This window comes from Ptychodera flava (assembly GCF_041260155.1).
Source record: "Ptychodera flava strain L36383 chromosome 3 unlocalized genomic scaffold, AS_Pfla_20210202 Scaffold_25__1_contigs__length_14229661_pilon, whole genome shotgun sequence".
In the NCBI taxonomy this organism is placed as follows: Eukaryota; Metazoa; Hemichordata; class Enteropneusta; family Ptychoderidae; genus Ptychodera; species Ptychodera flava.
In genome coordinates, this window is record NW_027248279.1 from 11081123 (window position 1) to 11106561 (window position 25439).

General features: G+C 37.8%; 2 protein-coding genes and 1 long non-coding RNA gene across 4 annotated transcripts in view; 2 read left to right on the top strand and 1 right to left on the bottom strand.

Moving 5' to 3' along the window:
- The window catches only part of LOC139125244 (centrosomal protein of 63 kDa-like), a 513301-nt gene that overhangs the window by 314139 nt on the left and 173723 nt on the right, over positions 1 to 25439 (top strand). The window contains exons 4-6 of the mRNA XM_070691341.1: positions 18383 to 18449; positions 20365 to 20578; positions 21113 to 21229. Coding sequence (XP_070547442.1) covers positions 18383 to 18449; positions 20365 to 20371 — 74 coding nt within the window. The 3' untranslated portion in view covers positions 20372 to 20578; positions 21113 to 21229. The remainder of the gene's footprint in view (positions 1 to 18382; positions 18450 to 20364; positions 20579 to 21112; positions 21230 to 25439) is intronic.
- LOC139125142 (tyrosine kinase receptor Cad96Ca-like) overlaps positions 1 to 25439 on the top strand; it is a 213783-nt gene that overhangs the window by 134167 nt on the left and 54177 nt on the right. The window lies entirely within an intron of this gene.
- The window catches only part of LOC139125260 (uncharacterized), a 172141-nt gene that overhangs the window by 24466 nt on the left and 122236 nt on the right, over positions 1 to 25439 (bottom strand). The window lies entirely within an intron of this gene.

Here is a 25439-nt window from a genome sequence, read left to right on the forward strand (position 1 = left end):
GCAATGGACGTTCGTTTTCCTCGATAGCCACGGGCGATTTCATAAGTCACAGCATAGTCTTAAAGACCGTTGATGAATTTCACTGGTGACTGCAGCGAATTTCAAGGTTTCATACATAGTTTTCTCTTTTTTCGAAATTAAATTTAACCTGTAATTTCTCTCAACTACTTTTCTCATTTTTTCCGAGAATTGCATTTGCAATTTGATATTAAAACATGGTAGACCATTGATCATTAACTGGTCTGGCTGGGAAATCGTCCCTGTGTTAGCTCTGCTATTTAGTCATTGCGGTTCTCTTTTTCGTTCGATGCCCATTGATTTTGCTACTAACCTTATTTACACTAGCCCACTACGATTACATACTATATGACTTCCAAAAGACGGAAAATAAAGAATCGACAGTTCCGATCGCAAATATATCTGCATGGTCGACTTCCGATGTGTTCTCTGAAGAAACCGAGTTAACCTTCAAAACCTGAGTAAACGGCCCTAAGGGCCACCACTTCCTCCAAAAAGAGAACTCAGCTGCAGTAAACACACATGTTTAATACTTATCTACGGTCCCTCATCACATTGATTTCACGCTCATAACGTCAACCCACCCTAATGTTTAATGTGTAATGTTTAATATATTTCTATAACGCTTTTTCTACAATAAAATATTCAAAGCGCTTTACATCAAGTAAAACAATAAAAGTATTGCATTCAATAAAATAACAAAACAAGATTTAAACAAAAATCTCATAAAATGTCCAATAATATTAAAAATTAATCAGTGCAGTTGATAAAATTGTTTAAAAAGAAAAGTTTTTAACTTTGATTTAAAAGGTTGAATTTCTGTTATGCACTTTATTCAAGTGGGAGTGAGTTCCATAACCTTGGACCACAGACTGCAAATGCACGATCATTATACTTGTGGGGCATTCACAATAATGACAGCTTGTTACCAGTATTTGCTTTTTTCATCAAACTGAACACGGCAAATGCAATGCATATCAGATAAGCTGGTTATCTGTGATTTTTACGGATTGAAAGGCTCTCAGAAAATTATCACCGCCGAATTAATTTAACGGGCAAATTAACAGAAAGGACGATGATGAACGTGAGACATGTTTGTTACGTGGAGACTGCTTCAAAGCATGAAGGGTGATATTTTATGAGGTCAACAAATTCATAATTCTGTAGTTCTATGCTGTACTTTACAAAAATCTCAACAAAACTAATTTGGGTGTTATGTCCTAGTGGTCGCGACTGCAAGCGGAGCCATCTGTGACACTTCGCCCACCGGCCTCTCGATGAACGACTCATAAGTTGACATTGTATGCTGGGAAACATATAGTATTAAACTCCGTGACAGGCAGGCAAGATAAGACAAGGCGTTTAGGTGCGTAGATCTATGTTTATAAAAATAAAAATGACATCAACCGATCATTAGAAACGTGGCGTTAAAGAACATAAGATTATTATTTTGTAACAGAAGACTATGGAGATCATTTTCTTTGAGTATAGTCTATTTTTATAGCAAACTTGTGAAACCAACATCTGAAGAGTAACTTCAACACTTGTGGTTTTGTTCTTCTCTTGCTATAAAGTTAGTCAAATTTCAGGACAGTATCTTTACATTTTCGATATCTTTGCAATGTCAATGTGCAAACCAACGCAATACCCGAAAGACCACACAATCAGTTCCAGACGGCGTAACTCCACCTCTCTCTCTCTCCCGTGAAGTCGAGGAATTTCGATGTTTTATTTTGTCGATATTACATGGATTTAACCATTAGACAGTTCCCCCTCTATTGTCTTTCATGGTCACCGCTCAGTGTTAACGTCAATGTCGGGTATCGGATGTGGTATCTGTCGTCACTCCTCTTTTATTCCTAGCATGTTCAATGTCAAACTCAAAACGCGAACACCGCGCGCTATATTTCATCCGACTCTAACTTCGATACGAGACGATACTAGACTTGTCTAATTGTAGGTATAAATAACCGATATATAGGCCATCTGAAATTAACCACCGCAAGCCCGACTTCCTTAGTCCGACTCCAGTTCCATACCTGACGATGTCGTAGACTTGCCAAATCGAAGGTAAATAGCCTATATATATATATATATATATATTATATATATATATATATATATATATATATAATATATATATATATGGGATTTCACCAAATATGTCACCAAAATAATCCTATTTCGATACTGTGTATAGTCTAGTAGCTGTAAATATCCGATAGCAATGTCAAACGACGTAAGTGGAACAGGTCATTATATGCCGTGCCGTATGTACACGGCCATTATCACAGGTATAGAGCGTACCCTCAGCTATTCACTCATACACAGCACTGCGCCGCAGCCTTGTACTTTCCTGGGGTTGTATCGGCACGGTTTTTAGGAGTGAATCTGGAGGAGTGACTTTGATCAAGGTGAAATTCACAGCCTCACTATCGCTCGCACTTTCAAAGTGAGAGCACTAACATTCGCTCGCACTTCGATTGTGAGGGCCCTCACTTTGGCCCCGCACTTGTCGATTTCCTGTACCCTTACATTCCACAGTATTTCAATCAATCAATCAATCAATCAGTTATTCATCAATCAGCAAAGTGTATATAGCACCAAAACCCAAAAACAGTGTTTTGTTGCTCTGGAGAACATGTGCGTTTTCAGTTTTCTATTGAAAGTGTCCAAGTTTGGGATTCTCTGTTGTCTGGTGGTAGAGCGTTTCATAGTTTATGTGACGCGTATGAAAATGCTCGGCCACCATAGGTGATGGTTTTGTAGGTTAGAGATGTTAAAGTTTTTTTGTGGTGAACGGAATGTACAAATGGGAATATAGGGCTGGGAGAAGATCACTGATGTTCAAAGAATATTTCTATCATTTTTCTGATATAACATCATTAACTAATTAAATCTCCATCAGCTGTACCTATCTGTCATTATTCTTGTTCGTTTTGTAGAAACTTTCCTTGTTCAATAGTTAAAGTCATTGTTGAAATAAAAGTCTGTGCCGGACCAGAATTTATCTTTTGACGATATCATTGCAAATTGTGCACGGCGTGCTGTGTGTACGTAGTGGTAATGCTTTGTTTTCAACATATCTTAGGGAGTGGACGACAAAATATGCTCTGGAACAAAACGATGAAAACATCATCAACAGTTATAGCGATTGTTGTTTTAGCTAATTCAAATTCAATGTCACAACACTTCTACTCTGATTCCAGTCTAATTCCTGCCGTGAACCATACCGTTCCCCAAAGCGTACGACTGAAAATGTAATGGTTCACCACAAATCGTATTAAAGTCACATGGTTATCACGTGTAATTCGGCGGCATCATTTTTGTCTCTTAAGAGCGCCCTCTTAACGATTTTTCGTTCACACACGTCGATATCATTACTACTGCAACGTCAAACATCACAAATCTAGGGAATACTCGCAAATTCTACACTGTCATTTAATTCAATAAAAATTTTACAGTGACAAAAAAACAAGCTTCAACGAAAAGAACCATGCTATTAACAAGACGTCAATGTATAATAGTTATTGGAGGCGAGTCAGCTGGTTCATTGGGTCTTATGCGCCGCTACGCGTTCAACAAATTCACGCAGCACAGAAGAAGAAGACAGAAGCTTTAATCTTTTGCAAAGATCAGGCAATGACGTTGTTTTTAGAGCGTATCGGAGGCATGGCAGTGATGTCTACACAATATAGTAACAACGGTGCTTATTAAAATTTCGATTGGTGATATATGATAAATATTGTTCCATGAATTGCTTGGTTCAATATTGATGTCATCATTATTTTTCATTAATGCGCAAATCAATCTTTTACTTCTAGAACGTTGGTTCGAACTGAAGACAGACAATACAACCGGCATTGTGAAGTTTGACGGGTTAAGGAAGTTCTGGATTTTCAGATGCAAACTGTTCACGTGGTTGTTTATTTTTGACAACATCAAATCTCTGAAAGTCGCCATAGAGACATGCATGACATATGCAACCTTGTATAAATTACAGTGACTTATTTATCATCAGTATAGTGTTTATAACAACATTAGACTTCACTCTGTATAGCGCAATAAAATCGATATGTTATTTAAGTAAATATTAACAGGAAGAACTTTATGAAACCTTCCCTATACTTGTGTCATGTTTCTATAATTTGTACCGGTTACTGTAAATCTTCATTCAAGTAATTCGCCAAGTTTCAACATTTCGCCACTTGGGCTTGAATTCCCACGATTTACCGGAGGTGTAGTTCTTCAAAATTGGCGGCAAATTACATTTTCAAGTCTTTTCTGTTTAAATTCAATGGCAACGCCATTCCAGGCGCTCGCGTGTCTCGTGGATTCCTATAATTATGCATGAAATATCTCAAGCAAGGTTGGACAATAGAAAGACAATGTAGTCGAACTTTTACCAGAACTGTAGCTGTCAAGTATCGCTTTTCATATTTTCACAGCTTGAATTTAAAACAATGGTGTTGTGACATGTCTCATGCATACTACTTACACTCAGTGTGACAGTTTTCGGACAGGGTAGTGAATTTCGCCTAAAGTCGTTTCGTAAATGACCAGCAATACGAAATCTTATTACCATACCTTTCGAAACTTTATTGTGGTTATCCTCATACTCAGTTGACACGACGGGAGTGGTATTTCGGGGTCAAAGTTGCCAAAGTTTTGACCCCATGTTGAGGGCGTAGTAATCGGACTGCAATCCCAGAAATCGGACGTCGTGTTTGGAATGTGATTAGGAGCTAAGTATGATAATTTGAAACTTCAAAACCACCGATTTTTAATATCGATGTGTTAGGAAACTGTATATAAGAATGATGATAATTAGTTATGTTTAATCCATGGACGACTCAACTATATTTCGACGTGTATAGCGCTTAGATATCGGACACGGGCTGTCTGTGTGTCTGTTGCTTTTGGCAACTTGTATCGTACGGTGTAGCTAACTTCGCTAAGTTTGTTCAGTGAGTATTACTTATAATTGTTTCCATTGCATATTTGTTTGTATTAGAATCGCACAGGCATTATTTGATAAAAATAGCGAGTATATTTCATCGTATGGAATTATTTACCTGTCAAGCTTTTACTCGGTTAGTCACTTACTACATTTACACAATTATGCTGAATATTGTCTGTCCGAAAACTTGTACACTTCTTACGTTCATTAAATGTACTTTTTTTCTCGAAACAACTGCGCAGTTTTCGTTAAAACTACATGCAATCGTAGCGAACAATGGAAATAATATTTTCAAAATCATTATTCTCCCCCACACTCAAAATTAATGCTAAATCAGGACTTTAGTCAAAATTTCAGTTACTTTGACCTGACGGCAGTGTGTTGACAGTATCACTGACGCGGTGTCAGACGACAATTTGTGACCGCCGCTCATAGCGAACTCAATAGCTTCTACCAAAAAAACTATCGAAAACGGGACAACAGTGTCACCTGACTTAATATTGGGTCACATGACCTGTAAAACGCTATCGATACGGAGCGAAGTGAGTGTAACTAACAGCATGTCACTAAACTGAGGTCGTCCGAAAACTGTGACAATGATTGTGAAACTAGCGTTGGCAAGTTTTCTTGTCGACAAAGTATTGTAAATTTGAGAGTCAGACTTTGGGGGCCTTGGAGTGAGCATATCTCCAGGCTCTCGGAGCTATGAGTTGCCCCAGGCAGCCATCAGGCTGACCTGGAGAAATAAAGTTTCGAGCGCAACGTTAATTCCTGTGTCGCCTGATCTATATATTTACTCCATCTACGCGTACTGTGGTCTGAAGTTCCCCTTAATCCTGATTCAGAACAGCAAGAACATTTCTTTACAATTTGATATTTTGGAGAACTAAAACCCGGTTGCAATATTATTATTATTATTATCTTTATTAATCCTCGTTGGGAAATTGGATTGCTCGCCACAAAGATAAAACAGAAGCAAGTCACCACAAATGAAAACTACTTAAAAACATGGCACTAAAAATACATACAGTAAGAAAGACAGGTAGACATAAAAGCATGCTCATATATACATCTCTGCATGTTAAGAAGATATGCGAATGGTCATGTGCGTGGTCCTTAGTTTCTATGAAAAAATTCTGAATTATAGACCGAAATTGCTCTCGGAACAAAAGACATTTTGTAACGCTTTGTATTTGTTCGTGGTATTCTCAGTCGTCCACTCCTGTCGAAACGTTTATTGTCAAAGTCATTGTACAAGGGATGCGTCGTGTCAGATAGTATATGTCTCACTTTATCAGTAAGTCGTCTGCTATACAGGTTTTGAATGGATGCCTGGTTTTCCCCTATAATTCTACTGGCTTTCTTAACGATTTTCTCCAACCTGCCCTTGTCATGAACAGAAATCACATCACCCCAGCAGACAATGCCAAAGGAGAGAATACTCAAAACTGAAGCATTGTAAAACATGGAAAGGAGTTTTCGATTAACATCAAATGATCTTAATTTACGAAGGCAGTACATGCGACTATTAGTTTTCTTTATGATAAAATCAACGTTATCACAAAACTTCAGTTTGTCATCTAGTCTTGTACCAAGATATGTATATGTACTAGTTCTCTCAACCTCGGCCCCGTCTATTAAAATGGGGTCAGGTTTTTTCGCATTTCTCCTAAAGTCAATGTGCATTTCCTTGGTCTTCTTTACATTAAGATGCAGGTAATTTTCTTTACAATACTGTACAAAGCGACCAATTTCATCAATATACTGAGAATGATTGTCATGGTTAATTTTGCCTACCAAACTTGTGTCATCTGCAAACTTGTGTCATCTGCAACTTGACAAGTGGACAGGTCTCAGTGCAACTACGACAGTCTGCCGTGTATAAGGTAAAAAGAAATGGGGCTAGGACAGTACCTTGGGGTGCACCTGTGTTAGAACTAATGATGTTTGATTTGATGTCTCCTAATCGAACATATTGTGACCTGTTTGTTAGATAATTAAAGATCCAGGCGATCATGTTTGTGGGGACCTTCATTCTCAGTAATTTTTGAACTAACAGATGTGGCTGAATGGTATTGAATGCACTTGAGAAATCAAAGAACATAACACGAACAGATTTACCGGCATGATCAAGGTGTGAAAAAATATTGTGAAGAACCAATAAAATTGCATCATCAGTACTTCTGTTCTTCCTGTACGCAAATTGATATGGATCAATAAAATCTTTTACAAAAGTATTAAGTTGGGTAAGTACAATGCGCTCGCAAACTTTCATAAGCGCTGACGTCAGAGCAACAGGACGAAGGTCATTCATAGTTGAAACAACCGATTTCTTAGGCACTGGAATTATACATGACCGTTTCCATATTTCAGGAAGAGAATTACTTTTGAAACAAATATTGAAAATGATGGAAAATATGTTGGCAAGTTGATTTGCACATATTTTAAGTACTCGTGGAGATATTCTATCGGGACCGGATGCTTTAGTGGGGTTTACATGATTGAATAATTTGTTCACCTCCTCCTCATTCGTCGAGAAGAACTGACCATCATCATTGCACCCAAGGTGGTTTCGTATTTGTATGTGTTCACTGGAAAAATCATGACAGTCGAACCTATTATAGAATAAATTGAGTTTGCTTGCATAAGTATTGTTATTCTGTGGACATAGATTGGTACTGTTGTTCGCTTTGTTATTTCCACTCATAAGTGTAAGACCATGCCAAGTACGTTTCATATTATTGCCAATAAAGTTCTCTTCAATTTTTTCCTTGTACGCTCGTTTTTCCTTTCGGATGGCATTTTTCAGTTCCTTTTGAACTACTTTGAGTTCATCTTTATTTTTCCTGGCATGGAGTAGTCGCTTTCTGTTGACCAAAGACTTTACGTTTTTCGAGATCCACGGTTTATTGTTTGGAAATATCTTTACAATATCGACCAAATGTGGTGTTTGGTCGAGCCTCGAGCTGCAAAGCGAGTCGTTCTGCCAAAAATCTGAGCTGCGTGATTCCCCGAAAACGAAGAAAACGAAGCCTCTCGCAGCAAAGCTGGATGGAATTTCCCGATATAACTGCGAGAAGCGAGTCACTCCCGAACACCTGAGTGTAATTCCCCGGATGACATAAAGGATGGAGGATGCAGATTCAGACCGAAAAAAATTACAGAAGAACTTGATATTTACAGAGGCAAGCTGAATCATTCAACCCAAGGAAGCTAGCGAAGAACACGTCAAGGTAGATCAACCATGAGAAGACAACAGTATCAACATTTTGAAGGGTGAGCAGATTCGAGATTTGTCGAAGTTGAACAGAGAACTGTGTATGATCGTTTGAACAGCGTGTTTTGTCTGCGAACTGAATTTGACAATTGTTCGAGGGTTTTTGTGGTCAAATAGTTTGTATAGTAGACTCGCTTTAATTCCAAATATTGGTATTGTTCAACAGAGAAATCTAATTATTTATACTCGTTTGTCTTTATCTTATATGAAGCCTCATCTACGCGGGTTGGTTTGGGGGTTGGGAGTGTTTTTTATTAAGTGAAGATAATTATAGACCAGGGCTCGAAATTAGCGGTAGTCCCGCGTCCACAGACTACCAACTTTTCTCAGGGACTACCAAAATCCGTGAAATGGTAGTCCACACGGACTACCAAAGCCTGGGACCTGAAATTCAGTCGGTACTTGGCATGCCATGTCTGGTCCGTTATTTTGGGAAGAGGTAAATGCCGGACTAAATGCAGTCAACCCAGATGGACACATAAAGGCCAGAGTTGACTTCGTTATGCAAATTACGAAGACCACCGTGCAGTGGAACTTTGCAGTAAAGTTTCAATATTTGAACTCGGACGTACTTGAATGACAGGCACAGGAAATGATGGTCAATGGAAACGCATTTTCATTGCATTTTGACAGGGACGGTGACTTTGATCATAATGTATCAATCACAATTACACGAAAATTATGCCTCCTCCTACATAAAGCCCATGGTCTATTTTTAGCCCTGCTACAGTATGTCTCAGTGCCGAGAAGGTTGTGTCGTTGCCATGATGACTATCAAAGTTTGCATACAACTCTGAGAGTGAAAAGGGTTGTCCATAGGTCACCAAACTTTTGAGTACCACTATCGCCCATGTACCTATTTCCGTGGGTATTAACGTTGTGCAATATTTACATCAAATGACTAGAAAATTCACTTCACGGAAAAAATCTTGAAAAATAGCCTTTTCTTGTCTAGTTCATGAAAAAATGATATCCCTGAACTAAAATATGCATGGGCTACCAACCATTGTTACTGGACTACCAACTTCAGAAAATGGTAGCCCAAGTGGACTACCAGGGAAAAAAGTTAATTTCGAGCCCTGATAGAGCTACGAGAATGACCGACGCTGCAGTGCTACGCGTAAGACGTCTCCGATACGAAGGGTTGGGGGTTGGAGAGTCGAATAGTTAGTTATTAAATTTGAACGTCGTCAATATGGTAATCGAAATTGTTCTAGAAACGGATCTCACTGGGAGAAACTTAAAGCTTTTGATCACAAACATAACCGCGGACATTGCCCGATACAGTTTGTATACATCTGTTATCAGCACTGCAACACATACATTATCGATTATTTTCAAAGAACGATGTCATATTTCTAATTACAAACAAAAATTGTACTTTCCACTTGATGTTCTTCTGAAATTCTGTACTTTCCTTGTGTATTTTGTGTAAACGTAATATTTTTGTATTCAATCTATATTTGAGACACCTTTTATAAGGCTTGAGGGCAAGCCTTTGTTGGAGGAAGAACGATGTCATGTTTCTATAATTTGTACCGATACCGGTTACTGTAAATCTTCATTCTAGTAATTCGCCAAGTTTCAACATTTCGCCACTTGGGCTTGAATTCCCACGATTTACCGGAGGTGTAATATTCTTCATTATGTTTGACAAGAATGTTAAGATGCTCGTACACAGGATGCTATATAACGATATATAAAGTTTATTTTACTGCATTGTATTAACCGAAACGTCTTGTCGTTTGTAAGTTTTTTTTTAAATTCAGTGGCTGACACTTCAGACTTTATACTCTCATTTTCGCGAGGACTGTTTTAAAGAGGCACTCCCACTTGGTAAGATTTTTAAACACATTTTTTAATGCCAAAGGTCGATATTTGACGTGGCGACAATTCCCGAGCGTATTTTTCACATCCCGAGTTTTACGATCGTTTCTGATTTTGACCCGAAATCCCCCGAAGGTTTGTTGTTGTGCTGATTGACGATATAGGGAATCTATAATAAGTTCGAACGACGCAATTAATTTACTTCCCACTGCAAAGACTTTATATACAGCATTATGCCTTTACCTCAGGTAAGTTTTTTAAATTCTCCTTAGTTTTGTCGTTTTCATTATTCTTAATCAGTTGTATTATATTTTACAAACACCACATAAACATCAGTTTTTAAGTGTCAATTGTTAGCCGCCTCCGATGACTACATTTTGTCGTCTGCCACACAGTACGTGTGGTTCGCCGCGCGCGTGGTATGCGTCTATGCATACCACGCGGCGGCGCTATGTAACTGTGCTAGTCGTTTTTTTCGCCAAGTCAGTAAGACTCAGCTTTCTCCCACGAGGCATGACCGATCACTGACGCAAATGGTACTGCAGCGTCAGCGTAGAGTGGTACTCCATAGCTTAGTTGACAATGGCCCAAGTGCCGAACGTTCGATTTTCGGAAGCTGAATTTAGGTGGGCCACCGGAATTCAAACTTTTACTTTTTGAAGATATGTTTTTATCGATACCTCTCGATCCGCGCGCAGTCGCCACGTCAAATATCGACCGTTGGCATTAAAAAACGTTTTTAAAAATGTTACCAAGTGGGAGTGTCTCTTTAAGGAAGTAAATGAATGATTTAAAAAGTGCAAGCACAGTAAAGAGTATCGTTATTATAATTTGTAGTTACAATTTCCCTTGTGCTCTCTTTTGTCCTTTTACTCATGTTTGTGTTGATACATTGTTTTGAAATGTAGTCACGAATTCGGCTGGCGTACGATAGCACACACATCATAGTAGTTTTTTTTTGTGAATGACATTATAGTACGCGGAAAAGACACTGATTATTTCTAGCTCGTCCACACATCACACGTTAAATAACACGCAAAATAGCATAGGAAACACAACTGCAAAGTTTTTTTGTCGTTATTAGTATTAAACGTGTTATCAATATTGCCCATTAGTCTACACTTCTCGCATTGTTTACATGGATTCTCATACGTCTTGACTTCCCTTCAAAGTTGAACAACCTCTATCTCTTTATTTGACAGGGAAACATAACCTTCTTTACTGGGTGCAAAATTCGTAAATACGATGTCAGTAGATTCCGATTCTGTTCCTGCGCTTATCGTGTGCAGTGTGTGTTTTTTTGATACAATTGTGTTCTACGCCTGTGTGTCCATTGGAAACTATAACTACCGTATTTCGAGCCACTGTGACGAGAGGTATATTCTAAATTAATTCGAATAAAATACAGCTTAAATGGGAAACTAAAGCAAACTTTCCGCTATAACCCTTTCCCCAATGGCAATAAAAATACAACCCTGCCGTTCCTATTCAATGATCAGTAACTTTGGATTATGAAGAAATTCGAAGTCAGGGCGGTCAGTTGAAACTAGCTTTTTATATCTAGAAAGAGGGAATCCTGATTTTAATTTCTTTAAATGAAGTAAAGTGAAGTAAAGCGAATTTTATACACCAGAAATATGTAGATATAATATGAGAAAGATGAGACATAAAGTCATCTCATATGTGGTGAGCGGAGTAACGGATATACTTCCGAGAGAACAACTTGGAGTTAAGTCAGTGTTCCTAATAAACAGAAGACAGGCAATTATACCTAACGACAAAAAAATAATAAGTTAAAGAAAACCGCACGTGTTGATATTTCGTGGGAGCGAATTCCACTGGAAGGTAGCTGCGTATTTTACGCCATGTTCCCTTTTCTGTCAGATTTACCCTAGGTAGATAAAAATTGTTTTGTTTAGTTAAGCGAGTTGGGAAACGTTGGGTATTGAATCTAAATAAAGATTTACCTAATGGGCAAACAGGCCATGTAATAATATGACACAACCCCATGCATGGCCTGTTAGTGCAAGCGCGCCGTACAAGCGGAATTTGCACGAGTGCTGCTGTGTATTCTGCGGCAGTCCTTTTTATTTGAGTGAAATAATCACATCGCTTCGCTCGGTGATTATTCCGCCCAATATGCTAATTTTCACCCCAGAAATCTTATATCTGCAACCAAATACCCTTGCTTGCCATTTATAACCTCTTATTATATTTAAAATCCAAATATTGCCGCCATCCCTGTATTAAATTTATGGAGAAAAAATAAAATTTTCGATTTTCGAAAAGCTAAGCCGGTCAAAAGTTTTCTTACACTTAACTAAAAGATTAAAATTTAAAAACCCACAAATGATAGACCAGGAAAGAATTTAAAAAGTTTGAGGGTCCGAATATCTGTCCCCGGGGCGCGTTCTACCTTAATACTGACATTGGTGTGAATATCTAGTACAGTAGCGCACGATTGAAACTAATTTGGGATAATTGGATAGTGAAGTAACGTCGTTTTAACCTGCAAATGTAAGCTCATCTGCTTTTAAGTTACACACTTGTTTTTATGAGTTTGTAATAGTGCAACAGTCAGCTATATGGCACCTAACACTTTTGAGAAATTTGAAAAAAAATATGAAGATCCACTTATTCCAAATTAGTTCTAATCGTGTTGTAGATACAAGAAATGATAAGGCACCACTGTGTAAATGGTTAGGATCTATATGCTTAATCTGCGGATAAAATTAAGTTTGAATCTTGTAGGACCAAGATTTTTTAACATCCTCAACGATCGAGTTTTGCAATTTGTGGTCAAAATTCATGGAACTTGCTCCCAGTTGAATTCACGTCTTTAAAATAATTTCTACTTTAAAAATCAATATGAAAAATATTTCTATTTCAACAATTTTATCAACTACACAGATAAGCTTCTGAAATCGTGAAAATATTTATGAGATTATTGTTTTATCTTGTTTCAAACGCTCTTCCTATTGTGTTCTTATTGTATATTTTTTATTCTTCACTTGTTGAATAATTTATTGTACAAAAGGCGCCATAGAACACTATTGAGCATTAAACATGTAACACATTTATGGCTTATTGTCGGCTGCACATACAGCCCAGTTAATTCTCGGTACCCTAAATGCGATTTTGCCAAATAAGTGAGTCATAGTCAAAAATATCAACAGGTCGACCGTTTTTTACTGTGGCGGATTTCTATTGATGATTGGTAAACTCACAAAATTACATAAGCACAAATGAACTTTTACATGATACACGATTGTAATGCCCAAAATGCCTAATAAAATGAAAAGATGATTTAGTAAACCTAGTTTAAGCAACAAACAGAGTTTTCCCAGGACAGCGATTATGTTTGAGGAAAAAGTATTTATGGAATCACGATCCCAAACTCTCCGAGTCACTGTTGTTAGAAGTCGACTTTTACATACCTGGACGTCAGTATAATGTAGATTGCCCACCTCCACTGTTGCGAGAGTTGAATTAGTACCAAATAATGATGTCCAAAGACAAATGCCAAGACAACAGTAATGAAGTTAGTGTGAATAAACACACTCAACTCATAAGATCAGCCGTATTCCTTTGAAACATCATTGACTCAAAAGACACTTCAAGTTGTCCCCTTGTGACCTTATCATGTGACCGGGCAAAATATAATAATAAAACACAAAAGTATTTGTCATAGTCGTTGCCAAACCGCTGACCCGTTAAACGGCTTAACGAGACTGAGGCCCGGTGGTCGGACATGTCGGTTATCCAACGACAGGACACTTCAAGCAGAGCGAAGGAAAATTTATTTTCAATTATACCACTCCAGGTCATGTGACCTATTGTTCTCGCCATCCATTTATCCCTGAAAACACGACTGACACCTATTGTTCTTATGCAAAATAAGTAATCAGTCATACTTTTATTCATATGTAAATAAGTAATCACCACACTTTAATGAAAGAAAATCATTATCATATCAATAAAAGTGTAGTGATTACTTATTTAAATATGAAAAAAAGTATGACTGATTACTAATTTGCAAGAGAACAATAGGTCAAGTCGAGATGTCTAAAGCATTCACACACATTCAATAACAAAATGAAGACAATTTGTTCAACTGATATGTTATAGCATCACATTTTATAATTCAATTTTAACTTTCTTTGGAACAAGCTAAATGTAAGCAACATGATTTGTTCATGAAGACTGTTCATATTTAGATTCGGCGTCTTCTTGGGTTGGACCAATCTTGTCTGTTTTGTTACATTGTTTTGTCGTAACTTGAGAAACTGGTTTACTTACAGATTCCTCTGATTTAACACTAGATGGAGGTGGTAGTAATATATTCGACACATGCTTTTGTTGTGCAGTAGACATACATTTGAGGCGCGTAAACTGTCATCTGATCTGTGACCTGTTTGTTCTTTGATAAGCTGCTCATCGAATCCCTGATGGTACAGAGATGATGCTGCATTCACCTGAAATTATCAAACACAAGACATATGTGACAAATATCATGGAAATAAGTACAGCCTTTTTGTAACGTTTGTGGAATAGTCGAAAGAAATTCTGTGATACTGCCGCACACACACAAATTGTTTTGGTCAATGAATTTAATTTTATAACTTTACAGAATTAGTTTTGTGTGTAAATATTTTAGTAAAAGAATAAATTACCTTGCTGGAATATCCAGTGTGCTGGCAGTCTGGCCAAGCCATCTTGCACATTTGCTTTGTGTAAAAACGTATATTTTCTGGCAGGAGAACTTGATTATCCCTTGGCAAGGGTCATCGATAGTACAATCCCGTCCGGTGTTATCATCGCCAAGTACTTTTTTATAAGTTGAAGAACACATCGTGGATTTTATGCGCTCCGTAGTAGCCGCTGCTCTTATAGGGCAGTTTGCCCGTGTAAAATCCACTTTGGTTGTTTTTACATGGCCGTCCATGGAACTCTAGGAAGTATCTTGGGTCATCAGATCAGACAAGTTAACAAGGTCCATCTTGACCAGTCGAAAACACGAAAATGGTATTGAAAGCCTGATGCATCCACGAGGCAATCACATGCATCTACAGATTGAATTCCTTCTCGCTAGCCAATAGCCAACAAGATAGAGTAAGGCAAGCCATTTAATTTAACCAATCAGACTATCAGACACCAATCAGACACAGGTGCATTATACCACTCTGTAGCCCTTATTCAAATGCAGATTTGCAGTTGACCAGAGCCCTTGTCCTACTTGTCTGGGATAGGTCATTCTCCCAAACTCGCATGCCAGGTGCATAATGACCTCTGTGAACCTTTCGACGTACAATGGGTCACTCCATTCCATTGTGGGTATTCAAATCAAAAGTAGACGATTTATTGACAGTAATTTTCAAATTTTAGAGAAGATTGGCCTGTTTTTCGTGGTATAAGTCGTTAATCGCACCTCGTAGGTGTGCTGTTACAGTTGTAATCACCACACTTATGGTCAGGAACTTGTAAACATCACTCGGCCTTCGGCCTCGTGATGTTTACAAGTTCCTGACCATAAGTGTGGTGATTACAACTGTAACAGCACACCTACTCGTGCAATTAACTATACTAACTGCCACCACCGCCATCAGGAAACTGCAATTTCTTGTTGTAAGGTTCTGTAATCAGGTGTCTTCAGATGAATCAAGTTCCCAGTAAGGTAGGGATCGCTGAAAGGTTTTTTACAAAGCAGTATTTACATTAAGAAGAATCAAATGAAAACATGTGACTAGTTCTAAAAGCTGGGATTTCAGACATCGGTCTCTAAAGAAGTGTTGCTTAAAATATTTGGCACAATGCAAGTAACGTTAATTTTGCAAACGACTTGTAACCATTAAGATTAAGGTAGAATGCGCCTCGGGGACAGATATTTGGATTCTTAAACTTGTCCAATCTTTTCTGATCGACCACTTGTGGAGTGTTAAAAGTGAAGCCCTTGAAGAAAGGAAAAACGTTCACCGTCTTAGCTTTTTGAAAATCGACAATGTTATTTTTCTCCATAGAGTCAACACAGTGATGGCAGCAATTTCGCATTTCAAATATCGATAAATCTTTGGTAATCTGTTTGGCTAGTATCAAACCTTATACCCAGACCCCGATTTTTATTCCTGATTTAGAAGAGAATGGTAGAAAACTTCTTTGAGGAAAGTATGAGAGGTGCATGCTACCTTTAAATAAATACAATATAACTACCAATCGTAAGCTAAGCAAATGAAAGCATCTTGATTAGTCCTAAAAGCTCAGATTTAAGCTTGAAAACACACAACAATTGAATTCCTTGTCTAACAAAGTTACTGGTGACATGCCAATGATTATTCGATAATGTTCTCACAACATTTAAACGACAAGTCTATGAATTCTAGCGTTTATCACTCTAAAACTTTAAATTATATTTTATCTAGTCTACATTGTACAACCTAACAAAAAAGGTCTCTCTAGTGACCTTTCTGTCCGCTGTTTATTGTTGCGTGAGAGTCAGCTATTCAGGCTTTTAGCATGACGGTTGTAGTTTAGGCACAGTTATGTGGACAGTGAAGCATCTGTGCATTAGCCTTGTATTGTTAGATCTACAATGGGCTTTTACAAGAAGAAAGGTTCACCGAACAAAGACGTTTTAGCAATCGAGAAGTGAACCCGAGGTTTATATTGATCCTTTTTTTATCTTGTTGATAACATGCAAAGCATTCATTTCAAAACTCTGATTTAATTTCAACGACTGCTCAAAGTAATTGTCAGTAAGATCCCCTGGTTTAAATAAACCCTCGGGATAAGTTTCAGTTAGGCCAAAAATACATGACAATGTAGAAGAAAGGGATCAGTGTTATAGAATCTAGAATCTATTATTGCATGATGGTTAATGTATTTTACGGAGAGTATATTTGTATTGTGACCCTAGAAATTAAATCATAAATTGAACATCTTGGATAATTCAAATCAAACAACAAGCGATCTAACGGCCGATAAACCTCGGCTGTGTTATGTAGAGAATATCTAGTAGCGACACATGTGTTGTTGATAGTGGATATCTATGATACCTCATTCAAATGGCCTGACTCAAAATGGCCAAAATAGCTGCCAAAATTCACAATTGAAGATGTAAATCATAATGTGAACATATCATTTACGTAAATAATGAATAACAGTGAACCACGTAGTGACCCCTGGGATACACCTAATGATACTCGGCCCACTCAGAAAAGCGATTGCCAATAACTACTCTTTGTTGACGGTCAGCTCATTGTGATTTTAACGACTGTAGAACTTGACCATGAAAACCACAACGCTCTAGTTTGTAAACTAATAGTCTATGATTAACATAGCTAAAAGCCTCGTAAGAAAATCCTCATATGTTACAAGATTGGCCTGAGTAGAGCAAATCTTATTAGTCCTGTTTCATATTGCAGGTCCATGACATATGTACCAACATCAGTGATTGGTTCATCTAGTGAAATATATCATCAAAAAACCACTTTCTAAAAATTGTTACTTATTACTACAAAACGGAGTCAGCGTGGACTCTCTCTTGTCCCGCGCAACAAAATAAACGAAGCAACTGATGTTTTAACAGACAAAACCCACAGACAAAACACAGACAAAACACTTAGTGAATGTCATCTTTTTAATGAAAAGGCGTGCCGGCCTTACTGGGACTTACTTTTTTGAACGTGTTGTTTTCATCATGGATGTGTTAGACAAATATATCCATGTCTTGAACAGAAAAACCTGAATAAAGTTCAAATTTCAACGTCATCAATGATTTTATCTAACTCAGAAACTGAAGCGCGGGTTTTCTGTCTTGAGAAAAGCAACTGACGCTAAACACGGATAGTGCCTAAGGAAAAGCACTATGGATAGTTAATGTCGTGGGGGGGGGGGGTGCAGAGGAGTCGGTCACACAGTCGATGACGGTGTGCTCGCTGTCGTCGGAATTTCATCTGGACGTTTATGAATACATGCAGTGATGATGGTGGCATCAAACAATATGGATAAGGTGTATAATACTGGCAATACGTGTACGATGGTAGCAATCTATATTGAGCTGCCTGCTGCGGTGGTTCGTTTGGTTGATGCTGTCCTATTCCTGCGTACGAAGATGCGTGTTCCCGGCAATCACAGCCCTGTTAAGGTCCACAGACCGTGACAAAACTTGCGACGTGCGGTCCCGATTTGAACCGCACACGAAAAATGACTTTTGTAACTACCTTTAGCCGAAATGAACTCGATTCTGCTCTATGCCTATCTTTTTAGCAAGGACAAAATGCAGCTAACTAATCATATTTTTTCAGGTTATTCAATAAGTGAGCGGAATGGATGCTGTGAAGTTGGTGGCTTTGTTTATGCTGACACTTGCAGGTAAGTTATGATTAATATGTAGCGGCAGAGCACGTGAAGAAAATTGGCCATACCAATATGGCAGTATGCAGGTTTGCCCGAGCGTTGAATTTATTTCACCTTAGCATATGCTCAGTGAGCTTCGGTTTTGCCTGTCTGCCACTCTAATGTATGTATAAATACAGAACTGCTCCTGTAGCCTGAATTGATTATGGCATATATGTCTACTAACTGAGATATAGATGTCCGAATAGATTGTGTTCAAAGTGCCTTTTCAAAGACAGATCAGTAAAATTTCTTTTTATACCTGGAAAATTGAAATTATTTAGAACTTCGAGGCCGTAACTAATGTGAAAATCGTTTCCAACTTAATATCTGTGGTGTTACCGATGCAAAATTACTCGGAGTGTATTTATGTAGCCGCTGCTCCGCCTTGTTGATTATTCACAATTCGGACTGGTTCTCCCTTGTTGTTGTCATAGTAAAAAGACTTTTTACAACTCTTATTCTGGAAATTGAACCAAATCCTAATCCAAATTATTTAAAATTTATTCTCACGTTACCAAATACAATAAATAAAGATATCATGTTTCTTAAACAGGGATGATACACGTTGCAGACGCATTAGACTTCAAAATAATTCCTGATGTTTATTTCTCGTTAATTCGATAATTTCAAATCGCGACCGTCCTTTGTTTGTTATGTGGTAATTTTAAACTTACGAGGGGGCTATATGTTATTGAAATGTAATAAAATCAATTACAAATTGGATTAATCAGTCAAACATGAATGTAACAGCACAGAACTATAAATTTGCAATAACAAAATGACCAACACTGTAATAAAAATCAACTGTAAATGTAATAAAGAACGTCATAGTGCTTCACAATGTTCTCTCTAAATAATAAACATTGTAATACGACATATTTTTTCATTATTGTGTACTTCCTGCATTTCAATTTTTATATAATTTGTATATTTATAATTTAGTCTGTGTTACAAACGTAAAGAGGCTTGTGCCATCTAACTTAAACCAAAATGATTGAAGGGCAAAACATCGCAAAAATTTAAGAAACACCACTAAAGATCGAAGCGCAATCTCCTGTGCTGTTTGGATACCAGAGAAGTAAAGATTTGCCACGTTTGTCGTTCTTTAGGTTAATTACAGACATGTACATTTTAAAAAAGGGGAGCGTCTGCAAGTAAATGGAAAAATATGAAATGTGAAACAATAATTTCCCTGACAAACCCTTTACTAAATCGATCCAAGTCGAAAATATCAAACACATAGTCAAGCACAAATATTTGATAGCACAATTTGCACCAATTTGAAACAATTGTTGTGCCTCTCATTGAGATAACATGACAAAAAATCAAACACATAGTCAAGCACAAATATTTGATAGCACAATTTGCACCAATTTGAAACAATTGTTGTGCCTCTCATTGAGATAACATGACAAAAACCATGCATAAAAATGTAAATACAAAATATCGAGCGACTGATAAAGAGCCCATGCTGACGTTTCCAAACCCGTGATACGGCGAATCGCAAGGTTTCAACAGTCATATAGCTAATATCTAGAACACCGTGCAATTCAACTGCCCGTCGCTTTGCAAACCAAAGTCCCTCAACCATACCATCTAAAAATGTAGAAACGTTGTTTTTAATGGGAACAATACCAATATCTTCCGTCTGATTGCATGTAGATGTCAACCTTATTGGAAGCTTGCCCGGTCTGAGTCAGGAAATACCTTGACATTATTACAGATACTTGATAGGATTAAATACGTACTATTTTAAAGACAGTTTATCGTTACAAATGTTATATATGTAATTGCAGTATAATCCCCTTTCACCCTTAGAAATGTGAAATGAATGAGACCTACATAACGTGGGAAACAACCACAAGTCTGACTTTCTTTTCTTTTCTAGTCTGTAGAGCAGCTGAATGGCGTACTACTCCGACAAATATTCAGTATGAAGTAGGTTCAGAAGTCATTTTGAGCTGTGAATTAGATAATCTCAATATTGCCTTGCCTCCGTCATGGACGTTGTTGACAGAGGGCGCTGCCACAGCCACAACAATTACTGACGGTACCAACATTGCAACTGAATTAATGATCTCGTAGAACTTGTGGGCGATCAGGTGAGATAATTAACATTATTTTACCAACAGAATATTTTGAATTTTCCTTCATTTCCTTCATTTGTACAATATCTATTTCCATAGTATTTATTAACTCACTAAATTGGGGCTTGGGAAACCCTCCTTTACATAGACTTAATACATGCCGCAATTCACATTTTCATTTTCGGAGGTATAATTTCATTGAATCCAATAGTATGATTAGGAAACTATTGAACAATTATCATGCAAAACTATTTATAAATTAAATCACTAATTAATATCAAAGCGGATCGCAGCGATTATCAGATGTCACCAATGATTAGCTTAGAGGATACTATATGATTATAATGTGATGTCACCGGTTACTGTGTAGAGGATCACACTTATAAGTGATGTCATCAGCTAGTAGTGAAGAACATCATACTGATGATGTGATGTTATCAGCCAGTTCTGTAGAGAATGGCATTTATGATTTGATGTTACCAGTTAGTGATGTAGAGGAATACACTAATGATCTCATACAGGTTTGCACCAACAACATGTTCATTTCAGAATAACGGGGAATGGAATTTGAAGATCAAGAGTATAAGCTTTGACCAACAAGGAGAATACTCATGCACTTCACTATTATCAGATCCACAGAACAGTCTGCCACTATTGGAGTTTGGGGTAAGTCTGAACAGATCGTAAATTACATGAAACAGAGTTCAATACCTGTCAGGTCAAGCCATTAAAGACCCATTAACTTAATTGACCAGTTTGTCAGTTATTTTGTTCCGTGTATCAGAGCAATGATATTTGTTCCACATATTTACGCATAGTTGCATGTTGCTCTGCCTGTTTGACTTATCCCAATCTATTTACGAATGAATTCAAGTTCAGACGTGACTTCAGTTATCAAGAAATAACAATCCATGATACATATACAAGACACTGTTGATAAGCTACGGACAGAAATCATTCGAAACTTACGTTTTCAACACTCACCCTTACTCATTTGACGTTATGGACTGGCCATTTTAAGGCCAAACCCGGTCAATCCACCACGTGTATTTATAGTAAATGATTTGCCCAGTTCAAACTGTTAGATATTGGACACAATAGGGCACACCGGTGTCTGCAAACGCATCCTCTGTGTGCTAATCGGGCTTTTGCTATTTCAAGTAACTATTCACTTCTCGTGTAATCTATGAACTAACGATGAGGATATCATTGACCTGTGTGAGATCATTCATGCTTTACTGAAAAGAAAGTTGAAAACATGCCTGTTACAAAGGAACTGGGTGTGATCATGTTGAGCAATAAGGTCATTCCACTCAGTATAAAGCCAACCTCTATGTTGTGTATCGTAATTTTCAATAGTAAAGGTACTTTTTATATCAAACAAAATTATGACTTTTTCATTTTTTCTATTTCCCGAGAAAAGTCACCTTTCATGACATGGCCAGCACATCTCTGAGGCACATCCAACGCGCGTGACCTCTTTAATATCGTGTTTGACAGCAAAGAGATGGCCTTCGATACCATACAAATATCATGGTTACGGTCCAAAATGTTGAAATCGAATTGCGGCATAGCGGCCCGCAAGATTAGGAAATTGAATTACATTTTTCAAGAAAATTATCTGAAAAAGTTTGAAACGCTCGTACATGATTTAAAATAAGGGACTTCTCCATCACGTATCCCAAGCAGTCCGGGCAGTGGTTTGGATTAGTAGGACCGGAATTATCTTATCGCGGCCTGTTACATGACAGGGACAGCCATCAACACTTGGTCTTGAAATTGAAACAGTTGAGTTTGTCAAAACTCAGACAACTACAACAAGTTGTCTAAGGGTCATGATAAATGTTAATTGTGTTACATTTTGTTATGCCATTTTCTCGGTCGTGCATTTTCGATTGACTATAAATTACCATAGAAAAAGAGTCAATTAACCAGTATAGCGTTTGCCCTGCCGCCCGTACAAACATGCACAATCATGAGCGAAACAAGTTTTCTTTTACTGTAATGATTTTAAACCTTGATTCTTCAATTTTTTTATGCAATAATATCACTGCCAGTTTATGAATTGATTCCCAAAATCAAGAATGTACAGTAATGCCAATTACGAACGCTAAAGCTTAAAATTTCTACAGGGGAGACCCAGCAGTCACGGTTCAAAGACATCGTTTTTTTTTATTGTCCATACATCGCTAGCGATTGTATGAAGTAATAATGCATCCTGTAAAAGAATCATGGTGTTTAATATTCGAAAAAATCAATAGCCGAAGTTGGCGAGTACGGTTTTACGATGTGCGCCGGGATATGTTAGCACTACCACCAATGGTCAGCACAGTCAGGACAAGCACACGTGTCACTGAGAACGGTGTAAGCAAAATAACTCGATTCTGTTTGATGACTTTGTACTATCACTCCAAAACAAGAACGAAATATCAATATCATGAACTTACATGTGAGGTTCCGTTAGGCAGTGCTCACGCAATTTTAATAATTGTGATATCGTAGTGGCTATTTGTGCATCGTATCGTAAAATCGAGCTGCAATAATTGTAGTCCATGGACTGTGCACTACGGCGTCTTCTCACTCTTAGCGGTGTATCTCAGGCACTGTGGCCTAAGATACATGCCTATGTTGGGAATATCTTTGCTATCTGCTTATTCTTTCATTTTGCTGGAAAAGAAATGCACAATGTCGGATGTAGAAAAGTGTGAGTTGTAACTAGCCAGAGCATTCCTTCCCTATAACTTGTCAGGACACAGTAGATTACACCTTCAGTTCAAGATAAATCAAAGCACATGTTGACGCCCAGGGAGCAAATGGTCTATTTACATCGCAGTCACTGCACATGGAGGGACTTTGATTACAGGCCTACTCCGAAATGGTTGACAAGGCCTACTCAGTCGGTGTCTGACCGGATATTCACCACAGAGGTCAGTTTGATAGTCAGAACAACCAATTTGACTAATTAATGACGAGTTTTAGTTTTGATGTGAAGTTCAAAAATAAGTGCGTACATATTGTCGTTCATACCTATTAATCATGTATTATAGCGAATTTGTATAGGCTTGAAAGATCACTAGGTTCAACATTATTGGTCCTGTAGGCTCATGCAATGTATTACAAAAGCAAATAAATGTAAACAGACACACTGACTGATCTGTGGAGCTTTTAACATCTATGCTAACTGACCTCCAAGTAACTGGTAGATCATTATCACCATCTAATATTTAACCGTTGCAGCTCCAGTGAAGTCTGTAGTGCTGACTGGTGGAGAAGATAGTACTACTGTTGAAGTACCCAAACCTGATGAAACCTTCACGTACACCAGAACATGCAAAGTGGACAATGTTAAACCAGTTCCCAAGTTAACCTGGACATACTCTATCACATCTGATAATAATCTCAATGTCGCTGGTGAGCTACCAGAAGATTTTGTCATGGGACCTCTTCCCGATGATGACCTTCCGGAAGGTGGCATCAACAACATCAAGGTAGACACCACATCTTCAGAAAATGGTGACAGTACTAGCAATGTAGCAAGTGTCCTTACTGTCAACTACACCTCAAGTTCAGATAACGATGGTAGCGCTGATCCAAACCTCAAAATTGTAGCCACCTGCAAAGTCTCACAGGACCCATACGTTGGTGACACACTCACTATGGAAAGCAGCCAACTTACAGTACACGTTACACCACGTAAGTACCATTTCTGTCTAAGCATCCGTAAATACAACTCTCATACCCCTGGTTTCAAGCATTGGAAGAGTCCGCCCAGCTGATATTCGGACACTTCTATTGCTTTGAAGGGGTAACACAAACAAAAAGCCTTTTGACGTCAAGATAATAAATGCCACGAAGTAAAAATGAAATTTATCTTACAAAATTATTCTTTCACTCACTCTCAAAAAGATATATATGAGACAGCGTTAGCCTTCTCTCTGAGATACAGAGTTCATCGGGTTTATGGTCGGGTCGTCCATGGATTAAACGTAACTCGTTTATCACATATTTTTACAAACAGTTTTCTAAACACATCGAAATTGAAAATCGGGGCTTGAAGTTACAAAATAGCAATATTTAACCCCTATAATCACATTCCAAGTATGACGTCCGATTACTGCGATAGCAGTCCGGTTTCTACGCATTCAAAATTGGGTCAACAGTTTGGCAACTTTGACCCCCTAAATGCCACTTCCTGTCGTGTTAAACAGTTTTAGGATAAACACAATAAAGTTTCAAAAGGTATGGTAATAAGATTTCGGACTGCTCGTCATTTATGAAACGGCTTTGGGCGAAATTCACTACCCTGTCCGAAAACTGTCACACTGAGTGGAGTGTCACTTCGACTTCAAATTTGTCACACTTTTACCTGCTACATGGCAACATTAATTTTCACTAATCAGACGAGTTATAGGCAACTATGAACGTATCGAATTAAACGCCATGTTGCTTTAACTGCGGCGTATTTAAAATGTACATTTCAATCTATTTTTACAGATGTTCCTACCATTACCACTTCAACGGAAAATCCTTATATCGGTAAGGAAACTGACACTAAGCCCTCATACCCAAAAAGATTTTAAGTATAGTATCATCGCATTATATTGGTGTATACTTATAATCTAGAAATCAGTCTCCTATCTTCAAATGTTCAGACGGTTAAAGTTTGTACTCGTAATATATACCTCAGCGTTCACTGATTACTGGACAGCAATGACGTAACTCAAAAGATATCTGAAATGATAATATATTCGCAAAATTCATTTCATCTGGCTGCCGATATACGTTACTTTTTACTATTACTAATAATTACTGACATACGATGTACTAACCGGATGGACTTTGAATTTATACCACAAATAAACAAACGAGCGATAGA